The 14,894-nt window shown below is 38.5% G+C and overlaps 2 protein-coding genes across 11 annotated transcripts in view; one reads left to right on the forward strand and one right to left on the reverse strand.

The window, feature by feature from the left end:
* Positions 1 to 14,894, forward strand: part of LOC137237609 (uncharacterized) — a 530,759-nt gene that overhangs the window by 128,769 nt on the left and 387,096 nt on the right. The window lies entirely within an intron of this gene.
* kl-5 (male fertility factor kl5) overlaps positions 1 to 14,894 on the reverse strand; it is a 70,184-nt gene that overhangs the window by 40,030 nt on the left and 15,260 nt on the right. The window contains exons 6-13 of one of the 2 annotated variants that reach the window (XM_067761434.1): positions 14,773 to 14,885; positions 14,410 to 14,701; positions 11,787 to 11,940; positions 11,293 to 11,726; positions 10,840 to 11,212; positions 3,191 to 3,465; positions 2,945 to 3,121; positions 2,651 to 2,860 (exon numbers count right to left, since the gene is read on the reverse strand). In XM_067761434.1, the coding sequence (XP_067617535.1) occupies positions 2,651 to 2,860; positions 2,945 to 3,121; positions 3,191 to 3,465; positions 10,840 to 11,212; positions 11,293 to 11,726; positions 11,787 to 11,940; positions 14,410 to 14,701; positions 14,773 to 14,885 (2,028 nt within the window). Of the gene's footprint in view, positions 1 to 2,650; positions 2,861 to 2,944; positions 3,122 to 3,190; positions 3,466 to 10,839; positions 11,216 to 11,292; positions 11,727 to 11,786; positions 11,941 to 14,409; positions 14,702 to 14,772; positions 14,886 to 14,894 lie in introns of both variants that reach the window. The other variant, XM_067761433.1, reaches the window with a different exon arrangement.

A 14,894-nucleotide genomic window follows, 5' to 3' on the forward strand; every position in this document is an offset into this window, starting at 1 on the left:
TCCCTGAAGTCCGGGAACCCATCCCACCAAAACCTTGTTTTTGGCTCCCAGGTCATTAAGGATTTCAATAGAGTCATCCATTAGCTTAGATGTAACTGTGTAGGATTGCAAGGCACGCAGGGCCGCGTGGCTGACCGACCTAATGTAGATGCTTTTCGAGGTTGAGCCTCTCCGCAGACATTCTCTACCGCATATTTCTATTGTGTGGATTTCTGTCTGATTTGTATCGATTTCTTGAACTTCAACGCATAGATGCCAGCTCCCGTTCTTCGGTCATCGAATTTCGATCCGTCCGTGCACCAGACCTCTGAGTCAGGGCCATCATAAGGATTCCCTGTTTCCCAGGGTTTCCTGTCCACAATGGATACTTCAAAGTTCCGTGAGATTCTATGCTTAAGGGACATTACGACACGCAGTTGTAATCATTTCTAGATTTTTTAAGGAGATTCTTGAATATTTCGAAAGTACTTTTGGACTGTTCAAGGCTTACTTCGGTATTACTTTAGGTATCATTTCGGGACATTTTCCTGAATATGGAAATCATCCCAAATATTTCCAGATTGATCCCGAAATTGCTCGAAATGACGCAAAAGTTATTTCAAAATGACACCTTAAATAATGCCTAATTGCTTATTAGAAGTTGGAAAACAACAAAGAGCTCACTTTCTCGTAACACTTTCGGGAGTCTGCAAAAGGGCAGCATTGTCGGCCCAAAGTCATTTATGTGGAGGTTGCTCGTATCCTCCCCGACTTCTATACTTATGAATACTGCAGAAATATGGGTGGATGCAATGAAATACCGGAAATATGAATCGCTATCGCCGCGGTCCAACGCAGAGGGGCGTACCAAGTCGCTTAGCTTATCTCACGGTTTTTCGCAAAGTCAGTATTGCTTATTGTGGGGCCATACCAAAAATATATCGATGGCGGATGAAAATGAATTCCTGACTTCGGTGGAAATGTAAGTAGCGATGTTGCTGGCAGAAAAACACGAGAAGAATCGATTCGATGTGGACATCGGCAGTTCTGCAGGAATTGGACCAGGAAATTAAATCTATAGCTTCCTTATAATGCCAAATGTTAAAAACTTGCGATTATCTCGTTTAACAACGAGAAAGAGTAAAAAAGACACTTGGTGAAATATCACACCGCAATGGTATTCATAAAGTAGTAAGTGGGCTACTGTATGTCTGTCTAAGAATCTCGCGTCCGGTGAAATTTACTACGACAGTTAAACAGTGATCAAAACTCTTCAGGGTAGAAGAAGTTCCCTCAAGGTAGCAATAGATTGCAGACAGTCCCTAAACGAACTAGCCTCTTGGTGCACTAAAATAGTGATGTGGGTCACAGTAGTTTGCTTGGAAACTTTGTTGCTGATGAACATGCGGAGAAAGACCCTTAACACACCGAGCTAATTCAATTATGGCATATCACTCTTTCTCTTGCCACATAAAAACAACTCTTCATATATATATTTACCACGAAATCCGCTACCACAAGGACAATGGAACACACTTGTAAGATATCTCGACTGATTAGGCCTCGCATAACTGAAAACCGTTCTTTATTGATTGGGATATTAACGGGATCCTCTCTAATAGAAGTACACCAAGAATATATGTGAATGACTTCTGCCGAAACTGTATTGATTAAGAGGAAAGTGTTGAAAATTTCCCTTGAAGTTACTTGACTCTAGACAGGACACGCATTAAGTGTCAGAAAAGTCCCTTCACCGGCTCTTTAGGGTAGCTTAGCTCTGTTTGAAGGCATTCAGCGCTACATTAGGCAAAAATATTGGTTCCACGCTTTACATGTATAGATGAGATAAAGCATTTGCTCATTCGGTGGTATAACAATGGGGTTTTGGGCCTTGTTGGCGGCAGCCACTATTACTCAACTTACTTAGACGCGATACGGGCATCAGATACATATGTGAACCGTATACTTTTGACCATACCAACTAAGAAGGTGATTACCAGAACCATTCATGTGAGAGCAGCTATTGGGATCGCTTGGAGTGTTTCCGCACCCAAAGTAATTTTAAGCACTGCTTCGGGCCCAGAAAACTGTGAGAGATTTAAGATTTTAGTGGGTAGATCTTGAATAGTTGGAGAGAGTCTTACACCCGGACAACATCTCTGATATATTATCTAGTACCGAGGCTTGATATTTTGCTTAGTGACTAAACAATTTTTTCCTTCGAGAAACAAGAAAACAGAGTACCAATACCAAACGAATATGAAAAAGAGATAAAGGTTATCCTTCCTTATCTTCGTATTTTTAAAAATTTGTGCGCATAAAGGCTAGATTCTTTACTTGCTGTCTTCACTATGGACCAACTTCTTACCTTCCTCCATATGAGATACTTTTTCTTTGTAATAGTGGATTTTCTGTATACTATTTCTTCTCTACTCTCAGTATGATAAATATTCGTTGCGCAGACCAGTCTCCAAGGAAGAACATTTTTTTGTAATCAAGCTCCTTGGAGTTTACGCATCGAGTTAAGTACTTACTCTCGTAGTCAGCGAATGCTTAAGAATTTTCTAAATTTCTTCTTCTGCTAATAGCGGATAAAAACCTTTCTGAAGCAAGATGATGCGCTTCTTCGATTGTAGCTAGAACAAATCTTTGAAATTTCAATTTCTCTTACCTGCGCCAAGACGCTATCCTTAAAGTCATAATTATATTGTTTCAGCAAATCCACAATATCGCGCAATGGATCGAACATATAATCGTAGATGAATTGTTTCTCGTTAATTGTATTGAGCACAGAAAGGATCTTGAGTAAACCTTCAAAGTCATCTTTGTTGAGTTCGATTTTGAGTGCTTCATTCGCTTCGTCTACGAAGTCCTCGAGTTCCTGTTTTTTCGGAAGAACAAAAAAAAAACCAAATATTGGTGGTGTAACAGAGATATTGATCTTTATGAACTTTAGCTGTTTTACCTGCAAGGAATGCTTTACTCTATCGATGAGATCTTGTTTAAAGAGGCTTATCCACTTGGCTACTTGATTGAGTACAGCATTCTTGAAACCTATTTTATTCAAACGTAGCCAAACATTAAAATCATGAAAAGCTTCCCATTGAGAAATCTCGTTTTGCAGTGCAATGAATTTGTCCAACTGAAAAGTGCAGCAAAAGAGAGAGCATGAAAAACGCTTTCAAAGGACATTTTACCAAGCTGATGTTACCTGCTCTTTGTAGGCACTCAGCGGTGGAAAATCTTCTTTCAACGGCTTTACACCCGATTCGCCTTCACCCTCCAATTCGGCTTCACGTTCTGCCGTGGTTAAAGGACGCCCATATTTTTTAACTTCAGCTAGATATTGTTGCTTATCGGAGAGCCACAAATATGAGTAGTCCATATAGATTTTAGAGTGGGAGCGTATTTGTTGTATGGCAATTTTAACCTTTGTCATAATATCGTTGCGCTGCTTGTGAAGATCGGTTTTGTCTTTTAGCTCATCTGAGGAATGAAAATTAAGTAAAAAAAAAAACAGACTTTGATAAGGTCGTTAAAAAACTTTTTGGTCTCAAGCAGTTGAACCAAAACTACTTCGGTAATTAAATGGGAGCCTGATGTAATGAAGGATGTACTAGATAGATAGATAAGCGCGGTAAGAAGCTTTGATATCTTGAAGATGAAACTAGCTTAAAAGTGCTTTGGACTTGTCCAGATGAAAGAAAAAAGGAGAAAAATTGAGGGAATGAAAGAAACAGTCTAGGGAGATGAGAAAGCGAAAGAAAAAGGCAAATAGGAAGACTTTCAATTTCTCATTTCATGATATTGGATGATAAAACTTCTAAGGAAACGAAACCTTTACGGTAGATAAAAACGCCAAGAAGCCAGACACGAAGAAGATAGAACTACCATCAGTTTCAGACCTGGAATTAGTGAAAATTCGCAGTCGTTTATAGTTATAAGGCCGCGTTAGCTGAAACACTTTGACTTCCAGAATTTCATCGAAAATAAATTCTTTACACTGTAATTGAGAACTAAGAAGCTGCTGATGGCAGCGAAATTGTATTTAAAGCCGGAGTCATTGGTGCCGTATGTCGTATCGCTGTATCCGTATCCCTAACGTAATCAGCTGTTTATCGTTACGACGGTAAACCAAAACCCAATTGGTTGGCTACGATACGGTTACGACCTTAGCGGCACCAATAATCGATTGCATTGATTCTCATAAGGTTGGTCGAATCAGCTGTTAAAAGGTTACCGATACGGTTACCGATAAAGCACCAATGTCTCCAGCTTAAAGGACTAACGCCCCGATTCTGAGTATTACCGGTAAAATAGTACACAGAACATTATGTAACCGAATATCGTTACCAGTTCTTTTATCACCGAAAAACTCACCAGTGTCTGTGGAGAAATTTGAAAGGTAGTTTTCTTCGCTTTCACGGTTGCCACTTTGGTCCATTTGGACCAAAAATGGTCTTGGTCCGCTGGTCCCTTTTCTTCGATTTTGGTCCTTTTTAGGCAGTAGCCACGATTATTACCTTTCTTTCTTTTTCACTCAGGTAAAAATTCAGACCATTGTTCAAAAATTCGCCACACTTTCGTTAGCCCCCATATAATTTTGAATTTACTTGAATGGCACTCTCACCATAAAAAATTGCTCAGTAAATAAAATGTACCAGAACAATAACATTTCACCTAGGATATAATTTATGCCAGGCATTAAAAATAAAAGTGTTGGCAAACACATTGCCGTTAATTGTTGATGAAATAACCGATTAATCAAAAAAACTCTTGTTCTATAATAATATTAATAACGGCTAGATATTTCGATCGGCTATACAACAATGTAAAATATATGAAAATAAAAATTGCTTCTCGCCTAGCATAGCTTATAGCGAGCACTCTGCCGTGAGCCTAACACTTTCAAAATTTATACAAAGAAATTCTATGCATTACTTCTCGTTTGGCACGTTGATATTTAAATCTTTCTCACCCAGCTCAATGAGTTCAAGGAATTCCAGGACTATTGTGGTGTTAAGCGCCGTAAGGCAATTGAAAACTAAGTATTTTGGCACAAGAAATATTTTAACTCAAAGACAGAAGGAAGCGAATGCAAAAGAGATTTTTGATTTCGGAAAAAATGTTTTGTATAAAATTATTCCCGTAGGTGCTAGCAGAACCCCTGAAGCATGGGATCAAAACTCAAACTTAAGCGGCAGTTACGTGTCAGCTGACACGACCTATCTTGTGAGTGTACAATGTAAACGAAAACTCACCGACGGTCAACGCACGCACGTACGTAGCCAGGAACATAGAAATCAAACCAATTTTTATTTTTTCCGTAAGAACGTGTCAGCTGATCGCTCTCTCACAAGACAGAGCAAATTACATATTTTGTGTGCTATGTTTGGACCAATTGCAGTTATTATACAAAAAGGACTAATGATTGTTTAAAATTTTGTTGAAATATCCTAAAATTATTATATAAAATTGGATTTTACAAATAAATGAACTAGAAATTCTTATTCAGTATTTGTTTCTGCAATTTGAACCATGAAAAATTGTAATTCCAAAAGTTGACGTTTGCATAAGCATGCTTGCAAACTGGTCAATGGCAACAGTGCTTTGCTGTAAACAATACACACACAAATATGTTATGTACATGTACACGGACCCACACATTGATTCCTACGGGCTTGAGGGTTCGGTGAAACGTGTTTCGTACGACAAACGTCCGTACGAATCTAGGCTCTGATAGGAAGTTTAAACGTTAAGGGAAAAAGTAAGCATCTATAAAAATATCACTAACAAAAGTGCTTAGTTTCATTCACGATTTACTGAGTTTTCCTCATATATAGTTCGGCAACACCAGAACGCAAATTTTAAACCGTTTCTTACTAAAACCTAACTACACTATACATTTTATTTCATTGCAATCCACAAAATAATGCTAGAACCAAGAGCTTTGTGACCAAAACTAGGTTTACAACGTTTGGTTGGTGAAAGACAAAGACTTATCCTATGTCAAAATATAGTACCATTTTTGGTTGCATGTACATATATTTGTTTGTTCGGCTTGAATTAAAGGAAAGTCTTCACTATGTTTAGAAAAATTTTATATGGAAACTTCATAAAATTTTGTATTTTCTACTAATAAAATATAACAAAAATTTGGTCCTTTTTTCGATGAATTTTGGTCCCAAATGAAAACATGGTGTGGCAACCGTGTTCGCTTTACAGAAAATGCCTCACTTGTAGATACGAGGTTAACGAATAAACGGAACGTTGTGTATATGCATATTAAGCATGATAAGTTTCTACATAGGTATATTGTAATTTATTCTATGAAAGTACATAATAGCTATCGTCCGGTGGCAAAATGCTGAGCCAGATAAATAATTTTGCATGTAAATGCAACAACAACGATTTGAGCCAGATAAATCCAGATAGAAGTCTGGTTCAATTTGTGAGCCAGATAATTTGTTAATTACTTCTTTTTAGGTTGGCAACGCGGCCTTTAATATACCTACTTTTTCAAAAATAGATGTCGCTGCTTAGCCTTTCGCCGTATGAGTTTAATGAAAAACAGCGGCGACATCTGCCTATAACATTTCACGTGTGCGAAAATTTCACGACATCTGCTTCTCAAGTCTCTCATTGATCAAAGCATTCCCGTGAGAATTGAGCGTGAGCCGGAGCTGTAAAACTCACTGACAGACGGCAAATGTAAACAAATATGTACCTATAGCAAGAGGCAACACTTTTTATACCTTTCATGAACATGAAATGGTATATTAACTTTGGTCCGATGTTTGTAACGTTGAGAAATATATTATTATTATACCGAATTGATCAGGGCGACGAACTGAGTTGATATAGCCATGTCCGTCTGTCCGTCCGTCTATCTGTTTGAACGCAAACTAGTCCCTCAAATTTTTAGATATCTCAATGAAATTTGGCACAAGGATACATTTTTGTATTATATTAGACATTTGTCGGATCCAGTAGGATCGGACCACTATAACATATATCTCCCATACAACCGATCGTTCAGATAAGACGATTTTGGTCATTTCTGCCGCAATTAGGAAGTATAAGCGTGAAACTCAGTGATATATATTCTAATATATCATAGAAGATATCATGAAAAAACCACTTTGATCGGAGCTATATATAGTATATATCCCATACAACCGATCGTTCAGATAGAAAGATTTTTGGCAATTCCTCCCTTAATTTCCAATATAAAAATGTTAAACTTGGTGATATTTATTCTAATATATCATAGAAGATTTCCTGAAAAAATCACTTTGATCGGAGCTATATGTATATAGTATATACATTCCTATCCCGTACAACCGATCGTTAAGATAGAAAGATTTTTGGCCATTTCTCCCTAAGTTTCCAATATAAAAATGAACCTTGGTGATATATATTCTAATATATCATAGAATATTTCCTGTAAAAATCATTTCGATCGGAGCTATATATAATATACATATATCCCATACAACCGATCGTTCAGATAAAGGGGTTTTTGCCATTTTTTTATATTTATCTTAAAAATCGTTTAGGTATGTACATCTGTTCACTATATATTTCCTATCTTATACATCCTATTATTTGGAGATTAAAAACGGGATAAGATTATTGTTCAGCCCCATTCATGAAAGGCATGAAGTCTTCGGCTGTGCCCGTCCTTATTTGTTTACTATTATCTTTACTTATTTGCGCTTACAATTCTTTATTTTTCAGTTTTGCCTTTTTCTAAACAACAGCTTTTGTGTGGTTATTTCGATGTAACCACCTACTTTTGTGGGTAAAAATTATCCGGCTACTTTCGCGGGTAGAATGCCAAAAGGGTGTAAAAGTTGCCACATGATTTCGTTACCGTATTGAAGAATGTTGTTACCACACTAGAATCGGGGCGTAAAGGTCACCTATATATAATCGACTTTAAAAATGGCTATAGAGCTGGTACTCTACCTTAAGTCACCTACTTTGGAAAGTATGAGCAGGATTTTTACCTAAAGTTGAAGTGAGCTAATCATTTAGCCCACTCTGTTAGGTGAAGTGTCGAGGTGATAACAGGGCATTACACTGCTTAGACGTAATAAAGGTAGTGAACGAAGTGCTCATCTTCATAGCCGTAACAGCTATATTTTCATCAGGGCTTTAACGTGTACTATAATGAGGTGCAATAGTTGATGGTAGTCCTGCACAAACCTACAAAAGCAAGGTAGGAGCGCAGAGTAAGAGATAATACTTCGAGTTTTGAAGCGTATGTATGTCGGAGTCGGAAGAAGACCTAGGCTTGATGCAATATATACTCTCAATAATACTATGGAAGTTCGCTTTTTCCTAGCGAAATCTTGACAGTTGACATTCCGTGTTTTCAGGATTTCACGCATTATCATCCATGCCACTCCAGCAAGGCTCACTAAATAGTGGCTGCTAAAACACCAGTAACCAGGTATAAATGAGCGTTTGTGTTACGGCGCAAATGTGACAAGCAAGAGTCTGCTACCTTGAAAGGGCAGTGCCTGCTAACGGCTTGCCTTTAGCTGGGTCCTGTTGCTCAAGACCAAACTACGGCTGGTCGTTGGAGTTCCGAATTCAATTAAGACCACCATGTCCTGTGTACATTTGCTTCAAAATATTAGAAGGCAGAGGAGCGGGGTATTGCTATGCTTCGGTATCCGGATAAGATCTTATAACCAAATACAGATATGTGTCTTGTGTGTCGTATGGGCGTCCAAAATCCTCAACCGAGGTTTTTCCCCGGTCATATAGGTTTTATTTTGTCAAAAACCCGAGTCTATGAATTTGGCTCAAACTATTGATAGTTGAGTAGAAGATAGTGGAGTAGAAGATTAAGTCGGAGAAAGAGTGAGAATGAAAATGGGAGTGGGAATGGAAGTGGGAGTAGGACAGAGAGTAAGAATGGGTTGGGAAATTGGAGGGAGAAGAATGAAATCGGTATATAGATAAACGTAATAAGGAAAAGGGCAGAAATACGGAGAAATGGAAGAAAAAATTAACGAAGATGACATAGAGAGTAATTGGAAGAGAGGAGCACTTTTCAAATAAGGGAAAATCATTTTCTAGCAGAAACATATCTGCAGGGTACGCTTGTTCCATTTTCAAGACATTGGTACGTCTGCTGCTACAATACCTTCGAGGTCAGAACTTCGAATTAAGTTTCATTTGCTTATTTGATACCGATAAACTGGCTTTATTTTGACAGATTCACCGTGGTGTGATGGTAGCGTGCTCCGCCTACCACGCCGAATGCCCTGTGTTCACACCCCGGGTAAAGAAACATCAGAATTTTAGAAATAAGGTTTTTCAATTAGAAGAAAATTTTTCTAAGCGGGGTCGCCCCTAGGCAGTGTTTGGCAAGCACTCCGAGTGTATTTCTGCCATGAAAAGCTCTCAGTGAAAACTCATCTACCTCGCAGATGCCGTTCGGAGTCGGCATAAAACAAGTAGGTCCCGTCCCGCCAATTTGAAGGAAAAAATTAAAAAGGAGCGCGACGCAAATTGGAAGGGAAGCTCGGCCTAAAATATCTTCGGAGGTTATCGCGCCTTACATTTATTTTTTTTATTCATCTTTTAATTTGTTATTCAATATCAGCATACCGTTCACCAATATATCGGTTCTTTAGCATTGATCCATCGATCTTGAATCGGTGCAGTGTTTTGTCCATATCGGATCACCATTCAGCGGTCCAAACCGTTACTTGACGATGGTGCGTTTAAACATCAATATATCAGTTATAAATTTACCACTTGTTTAAACCCCGCTCCACCAGTCTTTCAACATCGTCTTACCGTTCACCGATTTAGCGTTGTGCTTGAAGTGCCTACTCGCCTGGCGCTTAGGCACCTGTAATAACCCCCTAGCCATCTGTTTCGACGTCATAACCCCGACTTGAATATCACCGAGTTATTCTCCGAGCCACCTTTCCTTAATTCCATCAGCTATTGTATAGTATAAATTAATTGATTCACATTTCACTCCTATCTACCGATATCTAACGCTCCTTTTGTCATGCATTTTAAGTTCTCCGGTCCATATATGTATACAAGTTTCATACTTTTAGCTCTACATTATATTTAAGAACTATTTAATATATTTAGTCTATAAGGATTTATTCCATTGACTGCAAATAAATGAAATGAAATGAAACTGCCACTCTCGGGCACACTGTGGGCGTGTCTGTCGCGAATATTTTCATTTACAAAGAAAATAGAACCTACTCAGCTCTTGTATCTATATACAGCTTAAATTCCAATATGAAACCCGTTATTTTACTAATTTTCTATTCTGCGTCATAAGTTCAACTCACCTACCAAGTTTCATCGCTTTATCTGTCTTTGGTAAGGAATTATCGCACTTTTTCGGTTTTTCGAAATTTTCGATATCGAAAAAGTGGGCGTGGTTGTAGTCCGATATCGTTCATTTTAAATAGCGATCTGAGATGAGTGCTCAGGAACCTACATACGAAATTTCATCAAGATACCTCAAAATTTACTCAAGTTATCGTGTTAACGGACGGACGGACGGACATGGCTCAATCAAATTTTTTTTCGATCCTGATGATTGTGATATATGGAAGTCTATATCTATCTCGATTCCTTTATACCTGTACAACAAACCGTTATCCAATCAAACTTAATATACTCTGTGAGCTCTGCTCAAGTGAGTATAAAAAGGTGAAATTCTGTTAAAACATAAGGGCTCAGATAATCCCAACTCAGGTTCCTGGAATTTCGCCCTTCGAAAAGATGGGGAGGCATCTTAAAAACTCTTTCTCGTAAGATTTTTCTTTTTTGTTACTTTGTAGTTTCTTTTTAGGTTCGATATCTTACCCATATAAGTGGTTGGCTCTTCATTCTCCTTTGGCGGACCCTGAGCTACACGTGGTAGCATACCCATCATACTGTACATATCTTCGATCAAACCCTCAATATGCATTATAAAGCCATGCGCTGAACTAGGATCCAAATTTAAAAAGTATACCACCAGTGGTTCTTGAAGCTCCATAAGTATTTCAAAAATTGGTGCATTATTTTCAAAAAAATTATCAATCTCCATGCGTAGATATGTAACGCTTGTGATAACAGCATCCAAAAGCTCGTAAGCTATTTGCTCATCCACGTATTTTTCATAAAAACGAAATTGTTCACGTTCTTCTTCGCTTAACGTTTTTAGGAGATCATAACGATGTTGTGGGGTAATTATCTGCTAATGAAAAAGGACAAACAAACAAATATCGATGTATAAGGGGGAAAAATATGACATAAAATATATTTTTAATATACCTCGTCTTCTGAACCTTCTTCCTCTTCATCTCCACCTTCACCACCCAGCCCTGCAAATGGGATCGAATCACGTCCGCCTGGTTGTCTTTCTTCTTCGTTTCCTTCACCATCAGCTTCCTCATCAACTGCTTCACTACTATCCTCTTCGATTTCGTAACGATGTGGTATATCAAAGAATAGCTTCACATTCTCATACATGAGCTTATCGATGAGTTCTTTGGTGGCGTCAGCTTGTCTCAAACGCCGACCCATTATAACGTGGCGTGGATCAACTTCTAAAAATGCTTTCGGATTAAGATCTTTACGTCGAAATAATGGTATTTTTCCCCAAGCTCTTATGCTTTGCTTTATTGCCTCCAAATTGGCCTGGCATTTTTCGATGCGCTTCTGTAAATTACCGATTTTTCCAAAAACTTTGTTGATGAACTTTTGATCTGAAATGAGATAGTATATAAATATAGCCCTGCTTTACGAGTGGAGAAGTTGAATTATACCGATGTAGTTCCAGATTATATCATTAATTAAAGGTTCCATATAGCGCTCAATTGCACTTAATTCAGCTCGTATCAAATTCATTTCACTTGGTTTGGAGCGCGCATTTATGTCGTTGTACCATTCGGCTATTCGCATGAGTTTAAGGCGAGCTTTCTGTGTTGATGAAGAGATGATGGGAAATACGTGTTCAACTTATGTATGTATATATAAAAGATTGAATTTAAACAACTAAACAAAGGCAGACATAGCAAAGATAAATGGAACGAGTGAGTATAGAACCTGAAGACCTGCCGACCAGTTGCACTCCATAGGGAACAAGGTCGAATGTCATATCCTTGGAAGCTTTCCTAGCTTAGTCGAATCAGTGCACCTCTAGCCTGATAGCAGGCTCTTGGTGTAGCCTTTTCGAACTCAGAAGAAAGTTATACTACGTTTAAACTGAATGAGAGCTGCGTAATTGACAGACACAAAATTTGGATTTGGTGGAAACGTAGCGCCAATAACAAGAATAAAGGCGACAAACCACAGGCCATTGCTAAAGAAAAGCGCGAACTTTAGGTGCCGGAGCTAACTACTGATATTTAGCCTTCTACCTTTCAATATCACGTTAACTCCCACTGTAAAATCTAAACACCTCACGGCGAAAAATTATGGGAGGCGAGTCAATCTAATGATTCTAGAGTTCCAACAACCCGCTCATGCAGCAGTGAGGCTAGTGTAAGGCTCATATCAGGAAGATTTCGCACTTAACTCCTAATCTGTCATTAGATATCTAGATTTTCCATATAGAGCTTTCCCTTAGATAATCGGTAGTCATAAAAAAAATGCTAGAAATGCCGGAACTTTTTTCTAGACAACCATTATGTTGTGACGTTTCATCTCTAAACGATGCCAAGAAATAAAGGAGGAATGTCAAAAAATGGAATAAACAAGTTGGCCGACCGACAGAGTTGACATATGATATTATAGTGCCTAGGAAAGGGACAAACTTAAAGGTCTACACTAACTTTTGTAGAATAATTTTAGATAGTTACATGTGTAAAGATGTTATATGAAGGTACTAATACCCGGCAGACCAGATTTACATTAGGCAAAATACTGCACTCAAGCGTAATATTTCCCTTTATTTTCAGGGTATGCTTTGCCATTACTACAATAATAATAACAGGACAACTCTGAGGAACAAGAGATGATCTGTACTCCTTAGACCATTATACTGAATTTCCCCCCGACAGAGTGTAGACGTCCCAGTCAATTTGTGCGAAATAAAAAAGCAAGAATTGGCCGTGATCAATCATGCTCCCTACCGAGCGGCTAGTTCTACCTAACCTCCTTCAAAGGATTGCTCTTTATCTGCCTCCACCTTATCTTCGTGGTCGTATTCTTCCGTTTTGTTTTTTCACATTTAGCTCTACATCGTCTTCTTGGTATTTTGGTATCTCTCTCCCTTCCTCCCCCACTCCTTCCAGTTCTTTGTTTCTCTTTTTACCATCAAAATTTCTATGTGAGATTCCCACAGAAAGGCCAGTTAACCTCCTCTTTACCTTTTCTTTGTTATTGTATTCTTCATTTTTTTCTTCTTAATTTTTCCGCTCTTCCGTCCTCTTAGTATCCCTCACCCCTCTTCCTTCTTTATTCTTTTCTGAATTGCTCTAATATATTTCGTTTTTTCCTCTTCCTCATCCGCTTCTTCTTGTTCGTCGTTTCTATGTTTATCAGTATTTCATTTACATTTTTCTTCCAATACTTTATCTCGCCTTATTGCTGACCATCTTTCTCTACCTTCAATCTCGCTTTCCGCCTTCATTTGCAGTTCCTTCCTTTTCCCTCTTGAAGTCCCTTTCGGTTTTCCGCACCCATTCCCCTTTCAAAAATTCTTTCAATTCGTTTCATTTCCCTTTCTTTTCTTTCTCTTCTAGATCTCCATCTTCCTTCTCGTCTCTTCCTTCTAGCCACCTGTTTTTATTTAGCGCTCTTCTTCCTTTCAGTCTTCCTCTTCCATTCCCTATTTTTATATATGTATATCCTTTCCCATTCTTTCACCCTCATTCCCCTCCCTTCTAGAAAACACTGGCTTGATTTCCCTAATTCTTCGACCTTTCATCCCCACTCTCTTTCCTTTCTAACTCTATCCTTTTTCATTTTGGGCTCAGCTCCTAATCCCAACATTTACTTCTTTCTTATTAACTTCTTCTTTGACCTTTGTTGTTGTTGTGGTTGTTGTAGCGATAAGGGTACTCACTGAAGGCGCAATTTGGTGTGACCACATGATTTTCTACGCCATAACGCCCTCCCACCCCCTAGATCCATTCGGAATTTGGGGTTGCCATAGCCTCGGCTATTAAAGAAAATATTCACCACGGGTAATTGAAGTTATCAATTGGGTTGGAGGAGCTATATATTGCACTGGCAATCCCTTGAATCAATTTGGTATTTTAGTCGCTTTTTACGACAGGCATACTTACCGCAGGTATATTCTAAGCCCCCTAACCTGCAGGCCCCTCCTTCCTCCCCTACCCCTCTCTATTTTACTTTTCTCCCATAACGTGCATGTCTGTGTCTCCTTTCCTCGCACTCATATCCAATTTCCGAAAGTAGATTTTAAAATATTTCATACCATACCCAGAACTCTTCATCGCGCTCATAAAACTCTATAAGTTCTTCAGGCACTTCACACTCCATGATCCGCAACACCTTGATGTCTTTCAAAGCATCAGCCAATTGTTGCGTAAAATTTACCGAAAGTACACCATCCTCGTTCTTCATGAGCAGTGTCTGTTGCATACCGTGACTAATATGCTCACCTACTGTGGTATACCATTCTTCGAGTATAGTTTTCTTCAATCCATCGATCTGATCAAGCATTTGCTGATAGATACCAAGAGTTTGCTCACCATATTCATTTTCGAAGAGACTGAAATACAACAAAAATAAATGCATGTATTTTATTAAATATTTTGAGACTGGTGTAATAATGTGCCTTACGGATAATCATAGAGCTCATAATCTGATTTGATCCAAGTAATGCGATGACGTAATTTATGCAGCCATGAAATGGCGCCAGATACTTTTGGAAAACAATCGTCTGTTGGGAGAGCCTAAAGGGA

This window comes from Eurosta solidaginis, chromosome 1, assembly GCF_040869045.1.
Source record: "Eurosta solidaginis isolate ZX-2024a chromosome 1, ASM4086904v1, whole genome shotgun sequence".
NCBI classification, from domain to species: Eukaryota; Metazoa; Arthropoda; class Insecta; order Diptera; family Tephritidae; genus Eurosta; species Eurosta solidaginis.